This window comes from Phaenicophaeus curvirostris, chromosome 5 (assembly GCF_032191515.1).
Source record: "Phaenicophaeus curvirostris isolate KB17595 chromosome 5, BPBGC_Pcur_1.0, whole genome shotgun sequence".
NCBI lineage: Eukaryota > Metazoa > Chordata > Aves > Cuculiformes > Cuculidae > Phaenicophaeus > Phaenicophaeus curvirostris.
In genome coordinates, this window is record NC_091396.1 from 47250452 (window position 1) to 47274590 (window position 24139).

General features: G+C 34.3%; 1 protein-coding gene across 1 annotated transcript in view; it reads right to left on the reverse strand.

The window, feature by feature from the left end:
• The window catches only part of CEP128 (centrosomal protein 128), a 135184-nt gene that overhangs the window by 79052 nt on the left and 31993 nt on the right, over positions 1–24139 (reverse strand). Inside the window, exons 9-16 of the mRNA XM_069858630.1 lie at positions 22480–22566; positions 21263–21337; positions 19909–20041; positions 18217–18377; positions 14026–14376; positions 10654–11304; positions 6233–6397; positions 2611–2787 (exon numbers count right to left, since the gene is read on the reverse strand). Of these exons, the coding sequence (XP_069714731.1) occupies positions 2611–2787; positions 6233–6397; positions 10654–11304; positions 14026–14376; positions 18217–18377; positions 19909–20041; positions 21263–21337; positions 22480–22566 (1800 nt within the window). The remainder of the gene's footprint in view (positions 1–2610; positions 2788–6232; positions 6398–10653; positions 11305–14025; positions 14377–18216; positions 18378–19908; positions 20042–21262; positions 21338–22479; positions 22567–24139) is intronic.

The following is a 24139-nucleotide window of genomic DNA, read 5'->3' on the forward strand; positions in this document are numbered from 1 at the left end:
AAAAAATCTTTAAGTTATGCTTCATGATGATGGTCTTGGTGTTCTCATGAAAAACAGATCACTTATTTTGAATATTTGATAGGTATAAAAATACAACTGTAATCTTCACTAAGTGGATAAAAAGAAGATAAACTTGTGCTGGAATGCTTCATTAAACTTCGTACAATGAGAAAATGTGATATATCCTGTTCCTGCCTTCAAACTGAACTGTTTTAAAGGCACTTCTATATATTTTTTCTATATTACTTATTAAAGAGGTGTTGATAATGGATTTTTTTTCCATTTTATAAGTATGCACAAGGCGAAGGAAAAAAAACAGTCTCATACACAGATCTTTCACTTGAAATCAAGTTAACTATTAACCTTATGTGCAGCTCATCTTTTATCTCATGTGGTCTTGTCCCGTGATTAAATTAAAGAGAGACCCAATATAGTAAAGATTTTGGTGGGGGGCTGTTTGTTTTTTAATTTACCACATTTTGCAATTCAGCAAGTGTTTATGTAATTTTAGTCCTGGTCAAATAATTTTTTTTAAATAGGTTGTGTCTTGAAGAGATATTTGCATGGCCTTTATCAACTACACTGAGAACAAAGGTGCCTAAACAGCACCATCTCATAACGTACATTTGTATGTTTTACATGGCAGTTACCACTACATAAGGACACAGCTGAGAAGAAATGCTTCATTAGGCATCTTGTCAATGACTTTACAAAGCAATGCATACCCAAAAGTTGTGACTTCCATGGCAGAAAACCTCATTCTACGTAATCATATTCAAAGAAAGGCAGCATTCAGTTTATAGCTTAAGCCTAACTGATGTAGCTATTGCAAGCATAAGATTTCTTATAGCTAAAGACTGATTGGTCAAATAAACAGGAACAATGCACGTGGAATTCTTTGCTTATATCAGAAATATATGGTGATCATAAAAAATCAAGTACACTTTTCATTAGGGAAGATGAAGCCTGGTGTTTAAGTTCTCTAAATAAAAGTATTTGCCCATTAAATTCATTATTGCTCACCTCAGTTACAGTGGCAACAACTTCTTGAATTAAAGAACTTGTCTGAAACGTTTTGGAAATCTTGGCAATACCCAAAGTACTGGGCAGAGGAGCAATTTAACAAAGGGAACTTCTTATGTTTTAAAAAAAAATACAAACCTCAGACCAGGCACCAAAAAAACTTGTAATATTTGTTTTCACAGTAGCTGTCTAGTCAATAATAGATTTAAATCTGTTTTAAGTTTGCCAGTGATAAATGGTTAAAGAGAATAAATAAGGAGAACTGTGAAAACAGGAATCAGCGAAACTTGATCCAGAAGACAAAAAACTGCAGGAGGTGAGAAGCACGTCCAAGGAAGCATGAAGAATCTGGCCACTATATCGGATCAAAGACTTAATAAAAAAAAGACTTATCCATAAGGATACAGAGAAGACTTGTCTGTCAAACACATCTTCTCAGAATTCTCATCTGTTTCTGTTCTGCAATATCGCAACACCACATGTAAGTGGAGAAAAAGGCACAGACATACAAGGCTAAAACAAAGCAAATTCCCTCCACACCTTCAAACAAAACAGGTGAGGATATTAGTCTAAAATAGAAAATAAAGAAGAAATATTTAAAATACAAGATATTTTCAGTGTCAATACTGAAAAAATTACATTTCAAAAGTAGCCCAGCCCTGTCAACTGACCATGGACTGTAGAGCAGAAAGCATACTCTGTCTCAATAGCAAGACAAAACCAGCATAATCCAAGTGTACTCTGTGGTTACAGGTAAGGTTAAAAAGCCACTAGGTCAAGCACTTCTGATAGAAGTACCCATAATGCCAGTGAGTATGGCAACAAGCTGAGTTGGACTGGTTGGATTGTCTGTTGCTTTTTATCTCAACAGTGCACAACATCGATTTAAGAGGATTAGTCATGTAGAATCATCTGGAGGAAAGAAGGGAGGATTCTGTCATCCCTGGACAGCAAATGAGAATGCTCAGGAAAAATCTAATGGGAGACAAAGGTTGGAGGAGAAGTAAAAGTGGAGATTAAAAAAAAAACAAAACCAAAACCAAAAAGTGTTGCAGCAACTGGAAAGTTTCCTGGAACTCCAAATCTGAGTTTTCTCAGTATAAGGACCTGCTCCACAAAAGAGGAGGCTATAAATTCTTCACTTCCAGCATTTACTTCTCTACTTAAAAAACAAAGCATCTAAATGATTTTTTTTCTTTTAATAAAACCTTTCTTTATTTTTCCTCAGTTTTAAAAGCCTTTTGGGTCTTTCTTGGGAACTTCCCAACTCTAAAGAGATGGCCTAGGAAAACTTGCTCCAAAATTCTGGTTGATATAAGGTCCTTTCACACAAGCAAACAAAAGGAAAACTATTTCATATAGAAAAAAAGAACCCTGGCAAAAGAAAGCATTAACTATTAAACACATAAGCAGATCTTCACAGAACTCCATTTTAATATCTAGCAATGGGCATCTGTGGCAGTTAAATATCAATAATTCTACTGGTCCATAATTAAATGACAGGTGACAACAAGGCATACAAATTCTGCTACAAACTTTCATTAAGAAAATAACAAAATCTGCAGCATACTTAAAACTTAGAATTACTTTGAATTTCTCCATGGAGTCCCGAGCAAAAATTTCACAAGCAGCATCAATTTCACTTCCTATCATGGTGAGAATGGATTCCTGTTCCGTTTCTAAGTGATGCAGCTGATCCTTAAACTGCAGTCTGGCCTCATCCATCCTTCTTAAATGATCTTCTTCATTGCTGATCTGTTTATCCTGGATTGAAAGAGGAAAAACAAAACAAAAATTATTGCATTAATAATGTAACATACATCATTCACAATATGTCTTTCAGTCTTTCAATCACACTGTATTCGCTCATGCACTGAGTTCAGTTCCTTGCTATGGAAAATAATACCTTCTAATAATACTCCTAAGTCGTTCTCTTGATTCAATTTGTTCTGTAAATCAGTTCTGAAGAAACTGCTGGCAAATCCAAACCCAACAATCATAGAGCCTATTTTCAGAGTCAAAACAAGACATTTAATTATAAATCTCTTTTTCACAAGTAGAAAGAGAGGCCACAACAAATGCTCTCCTTATTATCCTTTTTCCTGAATAAGTTACAGACATCTAATCTCTGCCATCATAAAGGAGATTCCTGAAGGAAAACTGTATTGGGAGTCTGTGTTCTTAAAGGAAAAGTATTCAAATAATATCTCATAGGACAGTGACTGGCACTGAGGAAAGCATTTTGTTATCATCTAATAACAGAAAGATCATTAAACATACTAGATATCTTTTAAAAATTCAGATTCTCTTCTTTCATTTCTATGATAGAGCTATCACGTAAAACTGAACTTAGCAGCAGGTTTGTTATACAATATATTGAAGTATGCGTTGTAATGAATACAACAAAACTGTCCTGTGAGAAGTGATATTGGTTCACAACTGTCTGATGACGATGTTAGGAAGATGTAATGCAGCAAAAGGTAAACATTATAACAGGCACACTTCATACGTGTATTGAGAATGGTGAGAAAAGCAAGAATAATTTTGAAAAACGTATTAATTACGGATCTTTGCAGTAGCAAGGTGCAACTGTTCAAATTATATTTATTGGAAAATTTCATACATTGCTCTCATGAGACATCACTGTGAAACAAGGTAGTTTCTATCATAACGACTTCTGTGAATGGGACACATATGGAATCACAGAATCGTTTAGGTTGGAAAAGACCCTTAAGATTGAGTTTGACTGCAAACCTAAAACTGCCAAGACCACCACTAATCCATGTCCCTAAGCACCACATCTACATGTCTGTTAATGATCTCCAGGGATGGTGACTCAAAAACTTCCCACATCCGGCACTGGGTAACACTTTCGGTGAAGAAATTTTTCCCAATATCTGATCTATAACTCCTCTGGCTCAATGAGAGACCATTTCCTCTTGTCCTATCACTTGTTACCTAGGAAAAGAGACAGACACCTACCTCGCCACAACTTCTATACAGGAGGCTGTGTACATAGACATATATAAGTGTTACACCTACTAGCAAAATATGTGGGGTTTAATAAAGATGATCTTCAGATGTGAAAAAGCCATACCTGATAAGCAGCCTGTTATTATCTTTTAATTCATACAGAAATACTTAAATTAGACAGTAGCTATTTCAAACTGAAGGAATCACAAGAATTTAAAATACACAGAGTATTTCTGCACCACCCATATAGGAGCTGAAACAGCAGTTATGATCTAGATCAGTTTTCTCAAGATAATAATAGTGCTTTATATATGCTTCCAGTGTCAGCCTCCTATGCTGTCTTCTTATTCACTGAACACAGGCCATAACATGCCAAACTTCACTCCCAGACTATAACTAAAAGAGAGTAGAAAAAACTCAGTGTTTTCGTTTACATTTCAACTGCTTGATTTTCTGAGCGTGCCAACATTCCCCAACATTCTACTTTTAGAGACCACAGGAGAAACGAAGTCACTAATAACTCAGAAGTGCACAGAATGAAAATAAAAGAAACAGAAAATCTTATCATTATTCTTAGCCTCATCGCGGTTCATGAAAAAAAATCCAAGCTATCTATAATACTCATGTTTCTTTGACAGAATTCTGACAGAATGACAGAAGTGTGGAAAAGAGAATTCTTTTTTAACACACAATAGGCTCTGTAATACCACAATATGGGATTTCTCAAGAGGTAATATTATCTTTTTCCCCATCCCAACACCCCTTCTGACAATCCACAATAAAAACAAACTAGTAAATATTATGTTAACCGATTAACACAATCAAGTGGAACTCTTCATCTGCATTTACCTTCAAAGGCTGAGACCACACGATTGCATGCTTAAATGTTTCTCCATTCTTTATTAGCTTGGAGATAAAATATCATCTCAGACTAAAACCAATCACTTTACCTACATTCAAAATAAGCCCATTAAATTTTAAGCTCAACAATTACGTGATGTTGCATATATAACAACAAAATACAAGCTAAAAATTAAATTGAATAATCTGAAAAGCCACAAAAGATCTAAAAGATCCACAGGCCTCTTACTGGGTTTAAATAGTTTGAAACAATGGAGATAAAGAATTAATTGATGAGTATTCAACAGTCCATATGAAATGAATAAACAAATCTGTCATGCCATGTTAATATAAATGTCTAATAATTTTTTTTTTTTTCACAAAGATGGGAAATTACAAAATTGACATAGAAGAACTTTCCAGCTAAAGGCTAAAATATCCATTTTTAAAGATGAGAATATCATGAAAAATTTATAATAGGAAATAAAATTTTTCAAAGATTAGAAACAGTCACTTTCAATGTTGTCTTAATATGCACTAATCAAAAACTGACAGATATGTGCTTTACACTGGAGAAGTAAGCAAAACTTCGTCCATGTATCAACACTTATCCAAAATAACTTGTTGCAGAAATAGAAATTGAAGATATAAAACCAGCACAATGTAAAATACATTCATGTTAAGAAGAACTGAGGGGAAAAAAAAAAACTGAAGAAAGCAGAAAGAGGAGTTACAAAATAAAATTCTTCAGCAACTCTGCATTTATCATTAGATTTTCAAAAAGAAAGCCTGACAACTACAGGCTGTGAGACTGTAAATTAATATTTCATAATAAACATTAATAACCAGAACACTAAGCAACAATAATGACTGGCAGACGTAGTTCACCTCTAGAACTACAATGCCAGTTCAAGAGTTATATTACACGATTTTTTTTGTACATGAATTTCATTACAAACTCACATTTTAAGGCAGAAAATAATATTTATCAAGTTATTTAGAATTTCTTGTAGCGTGCTTACATTGTTTATCTACTTCAAATTAGCTCTAAATCATTCATAACTGCATAGAAACTTTAAGAAAATATGAAGAAAACTAGAGGTGTTTGGTTAAATATTTGTTACGTGTATTAGAAATAAGGCAGGCAACAGGACTTGTATTTCTGCTCCAAAAAAGTACTAGCAAATCTTTAGAGGGATACAATTCATGACTCAGCGAAAGCGCTTCTACCTTTTATGATTTATATAGAAGCTACACTACAACTGCATGTATTCTTTAATGCATACATCGGATTTTTGTATTTTAAGTTTAACACCTATTTCTATAGTTCATCATTTATTTTACATATTTATCAGCAGAGATACTGAGGAATTATGGTTAAAACCAGATAGTTTACCTTTTTCTCCAGTTCTTGTTTTAAAGACTCACATTTCCGCCTGAGTTTTATATTTTCTTCTTCATTTTGAGTTAATTCTTCTGTCAATTTATCACACTCGATTTTTATCTTCTCCAGTTGTCGACGCTGGGTCTTGACTATGTTTTTCTCTTCTACAAGTTCCATCTGATAGCAATGGGAAAACAGATTACAAAGTAACTACATGTGTTATTTTAAAACATTCCCACACTGTAGTTTCAAATCCATGGAACATTATTACAGAACGACAGTTCTATTTTATATTAAAGTGCAATTACTTACCTGAATATGGAAAATTTACATCACAGAGCTGTAGAATCATACAATGTTTTAAAAGCAGTGTATAGAAGTCTCAGATTCTGCATTTCAATTGCTACATTCATCAGCTTACACGAGTCCCATATTTATGTAACTTTTCCTTTATCAAAATAATTTGTAATCAGAAAGTCTAAAACTATAATTTCATCTCAGCATCTAATACTAAATTTACATCTGCAGAGAAATAACTGCAAAGATTTGGTCTTTTAAATTTCTAGAGGAGTATGGGCTTAATTTTATTCATGGAAATACTGCAGAGAACAATTAAGAAAAATTTTAAGGGCCTTGAAAACCCTAAATAGCTGAGTGAATAAACTATATTTCCCAGTGGAAAAGAAACTAAAGGATTTGATAAATTCTCAAGAAAACTAAAAAAAAAAAAAAAGAAAAGAAAAGGGAATTACACACACATTACTCAAAACCAGCTTCCTATCAGACGAAATTGTTGAACACAAAAATAAGCATGCAGATAATTTCTTCCTGATGAAAGGCAAAAACTCTGTTCTCCCAACTACACTATAAACATAACTTTTATAGGGAAGAAGGGTAAGGAGAGAAGTTTTACGAGTTAATTTAGACACCAGAGCTAACAGAATATAAAAGCTCCTGTGAAGGACAACTCCAAGAAAACACTTGGTGTCTTAAGTCTGCAAAGACAAGCCTGCAATGCCTAAAACATTTTACGTGAGTATGCTTTGAAAATAAACTTCTGTTTTTCCCACTAAAGGTAATTGTATTATAATGTCATAGAATTATTAGGTTGGAAAAGACCTTCGAGGTCATCAGGTCCTACCATACCAGTCTACTACTAAATCACATCCCCAAGCAGCTCATCTACCTGCTTTTTAAAGGCCCCCAGAGGTGGTGACTCAACCACCTCCCTGGGCAGCCTGTTCCAGTGCTTGATAACCCTTTCCGTGAAGAAATTCTTCCTAATATACAATCTAAATGTCCCCTGACGCAGTTTGATGCAATTCCCTCATGTCCCATCACCTCTCACTTGGGAGACGAGCCCAACACCCACCCTTCTGCAACCTCCTTTCAGGTAGTTGTAGAGAGCAATTAGGTCTCCCCTCAGCCTTCTCCAGGCTAAACAGCCCAAGTTCCTTCAGCTGCTCCTCATAAGACTTGTTTACCAACCCCTTCACCAGTTTCATTGCTTTTCTCTGGACATGCTTGAGGACCTCAATGTCTTTCTTATAGCAAGGGGCCCAAAACTGAACATAGTACTCAAGGTGTGGCCTCACCAGTGCAGAGTACAGGGGAAGAATCACTTCCCTTTCCCTGCTGGTCACACCATTCATGATACAAGCCAAGATGCTGTTGGCCTTCTTGGCCACCTGAGCACACGACTGGCAGATGGTTGTCGACCAACATCCCCAGACCTCTCTCTGCCAGGCAGCTTACAAGCCACTCTTACCAAAGCCTGTAGAGCCGCATGGGGATTTTGTGTCCCAGGTGCAGGACTCCCTACTGGGCCTTGTTAACCTCATCCCATTGGCCTCAGCCCATACATCCAGCCTGTCCAGATCCCTTTGCAGAGCCTCCCTACCCTCCAACAGATCAACACTTCCTCCCAGTTTAGTGTCATCTGCAAACTTGTTGAGGGTGCATTCGATTCCATCATCGAAGTAGTTAATAAAGATATCGAACAGGACTGTCTCTATGCAGACAGAGACAGAGAACCAAATCCTCACTTATATTAACTTTGAGACACAATGGAGAAAGTTAATTTTTATTAATTTCCAGGATGGGCAAGGCACATGTAACCATAATTTAATTGATCTGTACTGAACCCACTTTCCATATCTGATACTCTTCAGGAAAAAAAGAGCTATGCCCACCCGATATATGTATAGAAAAAAGATTAATAAACTAAATATATATATACACATGCAATTTTATATGTACAGATACATATTCCTAATGGTAAGAATCAGAGAGCAAGGTAACAAAGAGAACCTTGTGTCTACAATAGGCTGCATGATCTAGGAGAGACTGTGTAAATAAAGTCTTATCATTCCAGCTACAGAAGGCATCACGCTCACAGGCTCTCATATTGCTGGGAAATCTCAACCACTTCAACATCTGCTGGGAAAGAGCACCATGAGCTGTAGGCAACCCAGGAGACTTCTGGAGAGCATTAAGGATAACTTGTTAAGCCAGGTAACAGGCAGCTCTACCATAAGGGATGCGATACTGGACCTGACAGTCACCAACACAAGTAAGCTAATCAGTGATGTCCAGATTGGAGGCAGCCTGGGCTGCAGTGATCAAGCATTCGTGGAGTTTGCAGTCCTGAGCAATATGCATCAGGTAAAGTGTAAAGTCAGGTCCCTAAATTTTAGGAAAGCAAAATTCCAGCTCTTCAAAGAGTTAGTCAATAGGACCCCCTAGGAAACTGCCCTCAGGTTCAAGGGTTAGAGCTGGCAGACTTATAAGGATGATTTGCGTAGAGTGCAGGAGCTCTCAATCCCTACATGTAAGAAATAAGGAAAGGAAGTAAAACGTTTTTTTGGGGGTTTTTTTAACAAGTTGGATGGAAAGAAGCCAGAAGGAGACAATACAGCAATTAATACCAATATCAAGGCCCTTCTGTAAGACTGATCTACCCATAGAAGAAGATCATATAGTCACAGTCAACCCATTTTTGGATTACTACCATCCAGAACACAATTTCTTTCTCTCCTCTTGGTATTAAATATACAATCTTAACTTCAATATCATCAAAGAAAAAACACATATTTGGACAGATCATTTAAATAATGCTAGACACATTACAAATTAAGACTTCAATGTTAAGCACAGCTGTCAAAATGTTTTTATTTTAATGATCCTTCCTCAAACAACCATCTAGATTTTTTTATTGCTATCCTCACTAAATGCTTTCTGTGCTACCAAGGGCTTAAGAGTTATTGCCACTCATATCATGAATGATACATTAAATAACTAACCGTCCTGTTCTAAGTAACATCAATTCCAAACTGCAAAAACGTGGAAAATATGCATTTTTTGGCTAGTTACATATTTGCAAAAAAGAAACATGCTTATATTACTTATGATTAAGTAGATCATGAATCACAAATTTGATGAAGGATTTTATAGCTTTTTATGGTTAAATTGGTAGGATTTAATTACATGAGTAATTTTTTTAATTTGATGGAACTAAGGTGGAAACCATATTTATGGTGCTTCAGAAGCACACTCAAAATACTTTGATAATATAATATAATAAATATAATTAGTATGATATAATATGATATGATATAATCTATTTAATCTATTTAATCACCATTATTAGTATTTTGTATGGCCAAGTAATATCTTATATATTTAACCACGCAATCAAATTTACTTCAATGAAAGCACAATGTATCATTTCTACAACTTTTGACAGCTAATTGCGCCCACTAGAAGACTTCAATATTTCAATTTTATTCAAACCACTTAAAGTGACCAAAATGCTTGTCTTTCCAATGCAATAGCTTTGCATCAGAAGCAAATGACGTAAACTAGATATTAACTTTTCTTCATGAATATAATGCTGTACTTCATCATCATTTACTATATGAACATAGTCACCTTCCTGATAAATTGTATAAAACTTAGAAATCCTAAAAATTCTTTCAAATAGAAAGAACTATCAAAATTAACCTTACAAGTGTTATACATTACCACTATCCACATTCTGAAAGTGTTTCAATACAATGATAGTATTTCTGCATCGTGCTGTTTAAACACTTTAAAAAATGCATGATCCCTGAAATACTGCAAGTTCTGCAAGAGGGTCATGACAATAATTGTAAAAATAAGAGCTGAAGAAGAAATGATCAAATCATTTTAAAACACCACAGCCTCCATAGCTTTTCCTGTTCTGGTCACAGATAAACCTATTTCACTAGCTTTTAACCAAAATAATACTCTTGACCTAAAACTGTTATTTTTTTTTTTAGCCTGACATTACATTTGTATGAAGACCTGCAATAAAATGTGTTGCATGTTTGAAAGCTCATGCTTTATTTCCTTCATCACTCAACAGGGTGAGGGAGGACAAGTCTGACATTGGAATTCTTCAACGTAAGTACCTTTAGCGTTCTTATCTGAGCCCCCGCATCATCCTTTTCTTGTTTAAGGAGTTTATTGAGCTCTTGAATATTTTGTTCGTGTTTGATTTTAACGTTTTGTAACTCGGATCTAAGATCTGTCAGCTCCTGTTGGTGAACTTCTCTTTCCATCTTCAGCTGCCTGTTAGCAGAAGTCATCTCTTCACGCTTAGATTCCTGTCGTTCCTGGAGATCTGAGAGTCTCTTACGTAATTCATTTTTTACTTTCTCCTCTTCTGCTATCCTGTTTGTTAGTTCCACACGTACAGAGCTCAAGTTTTTTACATCTGCTTGCATTTCTAAGAGTCTTTCTTGGTCTTTTTTATGGATCAAGTTACTAGCTGCAAGTTCTGTCTCCAAGTGTTCCTTTTCAGCTTGAATTTGATTTTGTAGAAGGGCTTGTTTTTTCAACTCATTGTCCAATTTATTTACAGTACCTTGAATGTCTTTGAGCTCTTCTTCAAGAGATACCTGGTGAGACATCATTTCATTCAGTTTCACGTCTTTGCAGTGGAGGAGTTCTTCCTGCTGGGCTCTCTTTGTAAGCGCATCACTCAGCTCTTTCCGAAGATTTTCTATTTGCTGTACAGCAGAGAGAAGTTGACTTCTGAGGTTATCCTTTTCTTTAAGGGCCTAGGAAAAGGAAAAAAGAAAAAGAAACCCAGTGCAACCTAAAGTAATTAAAGAAAATTTTTGGAAAGATGTCCTCAGACATTCCTAATTCTACTTTGTTCTGTGAAAACACATTTATGATCTCAAACATGTACTTGTCCTTATATGATCTAGCCTCCTAAGTAGGCATAGTTTTGGTTAATCTCCTGCTTTTCTCACTCTCTGTAGACTAAGACAGGTTTCTTTGCTGGTTCCACCAAATAATAATGTAAAGGAAACAAGACAATACAGTAACACTGCAGAATACAGGAAAGACTATTGTTCATACACATCTTGCCTGTTGTGGGTCCATTTCCCAGGTTTGCCTTTTTTCTAAAATGCTACATATGAAGTATATCAACTTCAAAATATTTCTGAAACTACATGCAGTAGATTAATAGAGAGTAATTACAAGACTAGTTCGTCCATATATCAAAGCCAAGGAATGAAGACTTCATCTTCAAAATAAAAATCACTCTCATTTAATAAAAAAATCCACCATTTTCCTATGGAGCTCAAGGACTGAGGGTGAGGTTTTTTTCAAGACTGATATATATTGGGATTAAAAAAATTGTTTAAAAGCACTAAATGACAGGAAAAAAATTGCACTGCAAGTACGTGTATGTAACTAAATACCACATTTCAGTAAATTCATGTCACACACATCATACCCAATTCTTATTTATCTCAAGTTTGCTTGGTTTTTTTAATATTCTGCTTAAAATAAGGAAGAATTTACAGTTCATCTATCACAAGCCACAGAGCTTCTAGTACAGGAAAAAAAGAATGTTAAAAGGACATCATGACAGTTTTCTGATGTATCACAAAATACTGGAATCTTTAAACTGGCTTAAATAACTGAATTCTACTATTTCCACTAACTACACAAAATGTACACACTTCTTACAGAAAAATTACTTGAAATAATTCAGAACAAAAAGGATATTAAATTTTGTTATTACATCAAAAGTAAGCAATGCAAAACATAGAATAATAAATCAAGAAAGAATAAATCAAGAATATAGGGTAATGACCATCGTGCTGCTTTTCTGAAAAAAATATCAGTATTTCAATCTTCATAAAACTGTTTTGCAATTCCAGTCAAATAGTTTGGCTAAAAAAAGAAAAACCATTAAAATTTCAAAAGAAGCCCATAAGTAACTCGCTTTGAGTGTACGTATGTTTTCTATGTCCCACACCTAGAAGAAAATACATTCCAAATGAAAAAAAGATGCTAGAGATTGCACTGCCGACCAATTTCAAGGATAACCACATAGGTAAGACTTTAACTCAAATTATCTCTGAAAGCATGAAACCTACAGTCCACCTATTATCTGCAAACATATGGAACATCTCATAAAATTGCAAGCTATGACTGTAACCCAGTTGTGAAAACTTGCCATCAAACCTTTGAAGTCGTAAATCAGAAAGCAAAGACAGACTGCCATTTCCCCTTTTTTTATTATTTATTTTTATAGAGTTTTGTCTTGGATGTTAATTGTCTGTATATTTCAAAGCTGGTTAAATTATGTTCATCTAGTTCCCTGAAACTTATCACAAATGCTGCATCTAGATTGATTATATCCTCATATGGAAATTGTCTACAACTTTGTATTGAGAATATAAAATTACAAATAGAATGACAGTTCCTACTACTATTCCAAGACAGCACTAGCACAGAAATGAGTGCTTGCCTTTAAAGCAGTGTCAGGACTAGAAATAGTCAAGGAATTCTGTTAAGTCAAAAAAAAAAAAAAAAGAAAAAGCAACCCAATGATGGTTTTTTGGTGAGAAACTTCATAGGAAGAAGAGTAAGTGGTTTGCCACACTGAACAAAGATAAATCAAAAGCCCAGAAGTGCTACATGATCATATTTCAAATTGATTTTTTCAAAATTTCTCAAAAAATATAAAGAAGAGGCTGAAACAAAACATATGGGAAGCACATAAAAAAAAAGTTACAAAAATACAAGGAACACAGACTCTATCTAGACTAAATGGAAAAACCTAGGAACTGCTTGGTAGTTGTTAGCAGCATGTTCATCCCCAATGCAGGTAAGATTGCTTTTTTGCTAATATTTCTGTACATTCTCAAACAAAAAATCATTCTTTTTCTACCTCCAAATGTCAAATCCAAACTGAGTTACAGTCCTTAACAATATTTCAGAACATGTAGTTTTGACAATAAAAGTTGTCATTACTAAGCCTAGAGCCTGAGAAAAGCTTAAATACAGAATGGAATTCAAAATACACTAGTTGTGCCTAAGTCCATACAGCATTACAGTCTGGTAGCAATCTGACATATGTGGTGAAAGCAAACAACTACTTTCAAAGATGTCCACTATATGAGACAACTTTTTTTTTTTTTTACAAAAAATAACATCACTTTTCTTCCTTTAACTATAAATAAGCTAAGTTAACAGTTAACTGAAAAGATAAAGTAAAAGCAACATTCATATAGAAACTCTTCTTTACAAGAAGAAAGCTTTGATTAACTGAAGAGACTGGAATAAATACTGGATAAAGAAGAGAACACAGAACTTCGTAACAGCTAAAAAAATACTGCCACCTATTAGCTGTTTTGCAGTTCACCAAAAAATTTTCCACCAGCAGGTGGTTTAAGTTACAGTTTGCATAAACAAACTCCTTATCTTCATTTCTAAAATAAAAAGAAAGGATACAAGAAAACCCCAGTCAATCCTACCTGACTGTTCTTGTCCATCAGCTGGCTGATAGTTTCATTTTGTTTTTCCACCTCGCGATCCAGTTTCTTACATTTCAGCTTCCATTGGCGGATGGTTTCCTGTGCTCTCACTTTCAAATCTTCTCTTTTTTTCTCAATCTCCAGCCTGAGTGCCTCCGAATGCTTCAATTCGGTGAGGTACCGTTCTGCTTCCTTTGTACTGTCTTCAATCTGTTGAGCTAACTCAGCAGAGTGAAGTTCAGTTTGTCTACGTCCATTCTCACTAGCCTTGTAGCAACTCTGTATCTCCTTTAGCTGGTCCAGCATTTTTTCCTGCTGCTTCTCCCTGTTTTCCAGGTCAGATGTTAACACCTGGAATCATCATAGGAGAATATGAAAATATCGACTCTAAAGGTATACAATATGAAACCTTATCAAACAATATACAGTGATGTTAAATCGCATTTCTATCCGAAGTATGAATAGCATGAATGATCTCCTTGACTACCAGGGAAATCCCTGTTAGCCCACGTAACATCCCCTTGTACAATGGTAAAGAATTTCAACACAAGATATAAAATACATGGTTGCTTTATCTACATATGTTACTTTCTGCATCTGTTCCTCTCCTGGTTGTTCTTTTTACTATGGATATTTTAAGTTTGAGAAGGAATCATTGACCAGAATACTCACGTTACATACTAGACAGATATGGGAGAAAGCAAATAATAAGATGTAAGGAGATGAGAAGAAAAAGAATATTGCTAAGAACAGAACAGGATTGACCACAACGAAAATGATCTTTAATATACGAGCTAGTTGTTACCTAGTTTTACACTGGGCACTTTTATGGAAGTAAAATGCTGAATAAGGATATTATGGAAAGCACAGCTTGGTAGATGTTTCTAGAACGAAGTGCAAAGATATTTGAAAATTTAGCAAGCATATTAGAGAGAACTTCAGTTGATGTTTCAATAATGAATGAAGTACGACTGATGCAGAATGAAAAAGAAGAGAATGAAACCGCATATTTTAAAAACAAAAAGAACTGCCCATCTCAAATCTGATGATATTTCTCAGGACAGTCTCATAAGTAAGTTATGAGACTTCGCTGCCAAAAGTTAATTTTACTAAAATAATGATGTAGAATTTCACATTAGTATTATGTATTTCAGGCCTATTTAGAATGCTTTCATGCTATTCAGGATTTTCATTAATGACTTAGATGAATTTAACAGACCTGCTTCATAGTCAAAGATATTCTCAAGTATCAAGGAATCTAAATACTTTAGAGAAGAGGATTATATTTCTGAATGACTGAAGTAAATTAGAAATGCAGTCTGAAATAAGCAGGGTGCAATTCAGAACAGACAAGGTAAAAATATTAAAACTTTGCCTAGGTTTATATTTTCCATGCAAGCATAAATTCTGTGAATTGAATAATCGAAGATGAATACAATCCATCAGCCAATAAATGTACTCATTCAGTAAAATGTACATTGTACAAAATCAATTTCTTAAAGTCATGCCTTCTTAATTTTTTCCCAAACCATGAACTTCTACTTGTTCTAACAGGGAATGGTTTATAAGATACAGCTAAAATACCTTCTCTTTTCAGACTGATGTGTTATTTTACATAGATTAAAAATGTGCATATGCTGTTCACTTTGATAAAATTTTCTATCTGTAGCACTATTCCTGCATTTGAAGATCACTGGCATGGTGAAACAAGCTGGTCTACAAAGGTATTAGTTTATTTTTCTAAGATTATTTCTTTAAATTTAGAAGTGTTGCTCATTGATTTTCAGATATCTTACTTGGCTCATTAAATGAAAATAATTGGCTAACAGCTTCATCTTTAGAGGATGAAAAAGCCATAAAATTAATTTTAATGAGGATAAGTACTTCAGTCTTCCTAAGACTGAAAGACTTACATTACCGAACAATTCTAATCTTAAGTAAACAAATCAACAAATTTCCTTCAGAAAATTTGAAATAGTTTAACAAACTGACTGTCTGCTGTTACACTTTACTGGACAATGTCATAAGACTACTTTGACCTAATTAGAATGAGAAGTAATTAGTAAATGAAAGAATTTCACAAGAATTAGAGTCTACAAAGAAACTAGGATATTGCATCTTTATAAATTATTTATTTGTTAGCAATAATAGTTAGGTCATAATAATAACAGCCATATATAGGTCACAATAGCCATAACAGCCTCATGTTGATACAGTTCCATGCAGAAAAAGATACTAGCACCCCCATTTCCAAGATCTTACAGGAGGTACACTCAAGCAACTGAAATCAAAATTCTCTCCATTAAATTTAAAAAAATAATTTAAGATTGAACTCACTTCTACTCACGAGTTTAAGAATGTGATTACAATCCTTTTCATCCTATACATTTTATGTCATATCGTGAGTTTACAGCAACTGTCAAAGACTAAATGTACAACACAAACCTCAAATTGCTAAAAACAATGACATTTAAATAAAAGAAATTTCTAACATCACATGTACATCAACAGCAAGTACAGTTAAATCTGTACCACTAACCAAAGACAAATTACAGTCAAGTCAAATATGACTGGTCACTTCCAACTGGGAATCAGACTATCTGATAGGAGCAGCTGTTAGGATAGGGTTGACAAAATGCTTTGTTAGTACATAAGTTTAAAAATTCACATCCTTGCATTCCTTGATGTCGCATTAAAAGAAAAACACACTAGCTATTTTCCTGTTGCTGCCTCTGTAGGAGAATGGCAGTGGGAAGCAGATAAGAAGTACAAAGTATTTTCTGTTGAGATAATCAAGGACGTCACAGATTTCTAACTTAGAGCAATGACAATGACCCTGGCTGAGCACTGCTCCTTCAGTATTTTCTCAGAGCAGGAAATCAGTACTAGAACACCACTCTGACCCTCAAGAAAGCATGTTCGACAAGCAGAAGCCTAAAAAAACTATTTTCTATGGGTTTTTATCCCATTAACTCCTGCCACCAATTCCACTGGAATTTCTCAGGTCCCACAAAACAAAAATTAGCATGTTTCAGGTTAGTCTGAAGTTGTATTGGCCAACTAGAACACAAATGTTGAGGAGCATCAGGAAATTAGTTCTGTTTGCCTTATCCTCTATAGGAGTACCCTAAGTCTTTTTAAACCTCTTCAAGGACCAATTTTCATAAAGCATGTAGGAACTTATTTTGAGAACTCAATGTCTTGCAAATATAATAATATATCAGTTTTATTTAAGCCAGCACAGAAGGGAAAACAGCATAAGTAAACTGAACAGTATAGGTCCATAAATCTAAGAAAAGATTTTTAAAAAGTACTGCTTTTCAACTTACAAAGGGATACAGCACCATTTCAGAGAATAGCACCATCATTAGAAAAATAAAACACAAAATACAGAGCTCTTAGCTTACTGAATGCCCAATAGAAGTACAAGAAATACATACTTCGCTACTGAAATCCCACATAGGGTTTTGAAAATATCCTCATCTCTTCTGACAGTCATGAAAGACAGATCTCGCTACCAGTGACAAACCTAGAAAAGATCCAAAACTACAGAAAATTCCTGTCTTAAATAAAAAGGCTACAGCCTCTTTATAGAATCATAGAATAGTTAGGGTTGGAGGGGACCTTAAAGATCATCTAGTTCCAACCTCCCTGCCATGGGCAGGGACATCCCATTAGATCAGGCTGCCCAAGGCCCTTTGTGTTCAAGGTAAGTCTTCTAACTGAAATATCAGTCAGACACTGCTGCTATTCTCTTCACAAAGAATAGCTTTAAATAGTATCTGTTAACCATAAATAAGAATACTAATATTAATATAATAACTCTTGTATTATTACACAGCATCTAACTGCTAAAAGATGGGGAATAAGGAAGTAAATGCTAACTCATAAAAGTAATTCCAGAAACCACTATTAATTGTAACTGCTGGAAAAATTGGATCACATTTTCTTTGCACATGGGAAAGAAATAATCCAAATCATTAAATTCATGGGCAATAGCAAATACCATTTTTGGTTTATTAACAAGATGGAAGAGAAAAACCCTCTACAAACTCAGATCACCTTTTAAAGCCATTTATAGAACAAACTAAAAATGGCATGATAGTTTTAAAGGTTACTCGCTCATCTGGCACATCACCTACCTTAGACATATATGTAACCATTAAAATAACAAAACAAAAAATTACTTACCTGTATATGCATTAGAAGCTGTGCTTTCTCCTTCTCCTTACGTTCTATGCATCTCTTTAGTTCTTCTATCTCTGACATTACAACATTATGACTCAACTTTGCTTTAAGTTCCGAAACATGTTTCTCCAGTTCTTGCTTCTCTCTCTCATATCTTTCAGCTACTATAAAACAGTAAGAACAGACCAACAGACCAAGCTGAGGCAACAACTTGTGGAAAATTATTTTTCTCTCTTTTAGAAATGTTCTTCTCTACTTGAGACCATTCTACAACTATTGATTTTGACGAAAGTATGTGCAAAAAACAGCCATAACTATATTATAACCTTTTACTGAATGAGACAGTATTCCTCTGTTTATCCCATTATTTCATGGGGGGGTCCCCACATCCACACACATACACCCCAAAAAGAAAAAAAAAAAATCAAACATCAGTAAAATAAAATAGGAAGAAACAATGAAGAAGCAATGCAGAAGCTCTGGTGTAAATGAAACTCAGACACAAACTTCAAGGCCAAGATTTTATCCCACTAGAATAATACCTCCTGATTTATAGGTCAATATCTGTGAGTTTGATGTATGAATCATAGAAATACGATATAAGTTTTTGATGACAGTAAGCTGAATTTCTGGTTGAGGAAACGTAAAGTTTTATAGTCATAAACAACTACTAAAGGCAAAGAAAATCTCCTTTTGTATGCTTCCCATGCATCTTTTAAGAAACAGTAATAACACAGTAATGAGAAACACAACTGCGTAAATACGTAATTTTACGTGTTTAACTTATTAGCTCCAGCACTCTTTTTTCCTTTACTTCCTTCATATTTTCACAACAGTTTTGATTTATAATTAGAAAACAAATGGAAAAATTAAAATACACTTTCATTAACATGAAAGGTGTATTTTCAAATAATTCGAAAAATCAAAAAAGATGCCATTAGCCAAACCAATTAAACATTCATCACAGAGACACGAGACTTGGAGTCAGTATTCCTCTATCATCTTGAGTAATACATTTCTGCATTATTAAAGTGAAAGATAAAAACTCTCTCTAATGCCTTTTTGATTATGTTTGAAAAGTTTAAACACTTCTAGATAACTAACAATGTAACAAAGACTTTGCTATAATGGTAATTTAATATGCAATACATCTTCAAATCATTGAAAATTTCTTCTAAAGCATGGCTCCATCTCTAAAATTCTAGTATACTGTGAACAGAAGCACTGACGGCATCATAGCTGAAAATTTTCTTAACCTCCGTGGAATTATCCCTCAGAAATTCTACGAGAAATTCATCAGTGTTATTAACCAGCTATGTAAATGACTTTTGTGATGATTTCCAAGACGGCAGAATTTAAACTGCTAATGGAATAAAATGTAACATTTCAGACAAATTATTACTTAAAAATACTTCAAATGTTTTTCTTCTGCAAAAACACTGACGACTTCACTGAAATTGTCCCTAGTAATGTTCATTTCTTTTAATTGTGCACATCATGATATTTTATCCTAAATTTTAACTTCATTGCTATTTTTAAGTATTCAGGTGCCAGTACTTATTAATTTAAAGCTAAACAGTTAAATGGCTGGTTTTGTTGAAACAGTAGAATTAGACTGAAACTCAAAAGACAGAATAAATATCCAGGCTAACTAATTAACTTGCAGGCCTCTATCACAAAAGTTGAAAGTTGTACCTGTTCTAATTCTCCTGTCAACATCTTGTACATCTTGGTAGGTCTGGCAGGGCATAGCAACATGGGAAATTTGATGTTGCAACTCTACACGGTTTTGTTCTGCTCTCAAAAGTTGGGAACGAAGATCCTCAATCTAAGATGCAGGTAAAAGTACCAAATGTTTAGTGAAAAACAGAAAGAAAGAGTCAACAGCACACTTTTATTAAACACTTTAAAAAACAAAAAGACTATATATAAGTAATATTTATAAATAAAAGTACATAAGTGGTAAACAAAAGACAAATTGCTTCCTAATTATAGGCCAAAAACTGATTATTGAAAATTAAAGGAAACATTTTAATTTATGTTGATCATAAATGAACTTTAATTTCTCTAGACGAAACAAAATGCTTCCATTCTGTATGTTGTAATTGTCTTTTAAATTGCTAGTGAAAATATCTATACAAATTTGAAAAGAAATATATTTTATGTGAATTCTACTCATTATAAACACAACGTATTTATTCTCAAGAAATATAGGGGCTTTTAACATTTTTCCTTTCTATCATATACAGTCTAGCAATTAAAAAGACGATATCGTGTACATGAAAATAAAGAAAATACTACATGCTACAATTGAACTCAATTAGAATAGCTCTAACTGATATTAGCCATATGTAATACAGCACTACATTCCATGCACAGTGAGTTAAATTCAAACCAGTAATACAGCCAACTTAAACTTCTGTTAGTATTAATTGTTTGACTTGTGTAATCTAACAGATATGCCAATTGCCCTCTCCCTATTTCAATCTTTTCTCCCAGCTCCACTGAAAGAAGGAATTTCTAGAAATTATTAGCAGAATGGACATTTTCTGAATTTTTCTAAATCCAGGTTCCTGCAACTTCTAGACTTCTAATCATATTTATATGCTTTAGACATTTTTTCAGGTGTTTGTTATGTATTTTTATCACATGTTAGTCTAGAAATATTTGCTGTATTCCAGGTCACTGGTTTATCTGAATTCACCAACCGCAGCTTATGCTTTGCATAACAGTAATTACAAATAAAGAAGTTGTTCTAAAGCATACTATGAAGCGCAGTTACAAGTAATATGTTTATGTATTTTAAAAGTACCTTAACTACTACCACTACTGTAATTATTATAGATGAACATATATACCTAACATATTGGAAAGCAGAAAAAGCATAACAAAAGGTCAGTCCTCTTAGACTCTTCAATCTGTCTTTTTATACCTCCTCCTTCCCTTCCCAAAATAAGGTTATCAGAGTATGAGACAGAAAGATAAGTGAAAAGACTCAGACAAGTCTAATATGAAAACTTTAGGATTTTCACCAAACTGAAGGAGTTACCTGGTGCAAAAGAGCTTCCCTACTGCCTTCCGATTCATTCAATTTTTTCCGGGACTGCTCCAATTCCTGCTCAAGCTTTAATTACAGAAGATTATGAAGAAAGAAAAGCAATGTATGCATCACGGTACAAAAGCATATTTTAACTATTTAATTCTGGCACAAATTAATCGATACAAGCATCTACTTAAAACAAGGTATAATATACACATTTTTATTTGTCTAAAGTTTTAGAGTAAACTTCCACAATTTTTAAAAAAGACCATAATATTAAGGGAATTTTAAAATATTTAATCAGAAATAATCAAACTGATAACCACTTAGAAAAACCACAGAAAACAAAAGCTACAAAACGTTTTCTGACTTCTACCATAAATAGTTCAAAGAGCACAAAGATCCACATGGAAATAAATACAATTTTTGACAGCGGAAACTGTTATTGCAGAGATATAAACCTCAAAGAGGATGCTGAGATGCTGGCAAGTGGGCAAAGTAAATAAGACCAGCATTAATGGAATGGAGAGAAAAACATAATATAAAGCACTACATAGACAGTTTAGCATAAAGGGCTACAATTTTGAAAGTATTGACAAAAAGGCTAAACTCAATGTAAAAGGAAAAAAGTTTGAGTAAGTGTAATAAGGCCATAGGACCCTGTCAGAAAATAAATATAAGAAATTTAGTTTTCTATGAACAGGAATAGAGCAACATCACAGAATCATGGAATCATTTAGGTTGGAAAAGACCTTTAAGACTGTAGAGCCCAACCATAAACTTAGCACTGCTGAGTCCACTGCTAAATCAGTAATTAATAACAACCACGGTGTAAAATAACTAGCATTCCTTAGTTGCAGGGATGAAGAGCTGCATCTTTGCACTGCTGCAAATAAGCAACAGTATAAATTCAGAGACAAATCTGAGAAAGAAATCAAGGATAATCCCCAAGTTATAAACTTGTCTACCTGGCAGAATGGAAGAGTCATTCAAAGTAACACACTATAACTAAAGAGCTTTCAAGAAGAGACAGAAGTTCAGCATAGTTATATTCACAGTGTCTCTGATGCAAAAAAAAACCAAAAAAAAAAACCCTTGTTATCTTAAAGGGCAAGGGGAGTTTTATCCTGCTGTTCTTTTCTGAAAAAAGAAGCATATACTGTAACATCCTATCACGCTATACACTACTTTAAAGCCAAACAAGAAAGGAGAAAATTAAGTCTTACTTGATTCTTTTCTCTTTCGTATTTCACAAGTTTATTTTTCATGAGTTCTTCTGTTTCATCTGCTTTAGCATCTTGCTTCCTTAAAGCCTTTAGAGGGGGAAAGGTATATTGTGAAGTTCATTATAAAAGTTAAAGAAGTCTTCTTCGTAAGTTTGTTAAAATGAAAGAATCCAGTCACATATTTAAGAAAGAACACTTAGACAAATGATTTCTGTCTAACATTTTCATATTGAGGCAATTTACATTGCTATGAAAAAACAAAGATAAGTTTGTGCGTACATAAACATGCACAGAACTGGGACAAATACAAAGTCAAACTATGCACTAGCATCCTTTCAATGCATATAGCAGCAGACACTGAAGGATGACCCAGAACACTTTGAGATGAAAGTCTAAGAGACTCAAGAGATCCCCTACAGATAAGCTGTGAACATAATCAGATGAAAAGCATATATTCTCCAACATAGAGTAAGCATGACATGAAATACAACAAATTGTAGTGGGGAAACCACTATTTTATCCAAATCTAGACAGATGCTTAGAATTGCAGTATTAAGACAAACTCAACTAAAACTTTCCTTATCACCAGTTACTGAGATTGGCATGCCCTACTTTGGGGTGGGAGGAGTGGGGGGGAACAAAAAAACACACCTCCCTGAAACTAAAGCATCTAAAAAACACATACATTTTCTAAAGCATCTTACAAAAATAAAATTGCCTTGAACATCGATTTCAAAATCTTCTCCCACTGCCAACCAGCACTGGTTGAAGAATATAGCCACTAACAGGCACAGAAATGCATTAAATATCATGGACATTAATGATACATACATAATACAAGTTTTGATAATTCAAACCCAAACAATGTCATTGGCTCATCTTAAATATAATTTAGAAACATCAGCTGAGATCATTAGCCATACCAATAGAATTTGCTTTAAATTTGAGCAAGAGTGCTAATAACTTGTTTCTTTGCTGCACATGATGAAAGTTTTCACACAAGCCACAAATCAATTACAGACCTTAGATTATACCTTTTTACTTACATCCAGTATCATCAAGTGTAAGTAATTCTATTCCTTCCATCTTTACTTGCTAAAACTATAATATAAACACACAGCCTGTCCCAAAAGAAATGTCTTTTTACCAGTCTGCTCCTGAGCCCTGTAGTCAGTGCAATTTCATTCCCGTTTTGAACATTTTCTCTTCACTGAATACTGGGAAAAGATTTCACTCTATGAAAACCAAAGGCAAGATACTAGTCAATCTCACATGAAGCCAGACACACTCAGCTTTAGAAGTTTTGCTTTTAAAAGTAGCTTTGTGAAGAAAAAAATGGATTTATACACTTATCTCAGTCTTATATCCTCACCTCAGGAAACGTAAGGCTTTCGGTATAGCTTGGACTACTCTTGTGCTTGAGCTGTTTACACTAAATTTATCATTACTGTGCCACTGAAAATAGTATTCTATCATAGAACAGTTGGAGTTGGAAGTCTCTTAGCCTGTACTTGTACAGGAGGTGCTCCAGCCCTCTGATCATCCTTGAAGCCCTCCTCTGGACTTGTTTTAACAGATCCATGTCCTCCTTGTGCTGAGGACTCCAGAAATGAATGCGGTGATCCAAGTGATGTCACACAACAGCAGAGCAGAGAGGCAG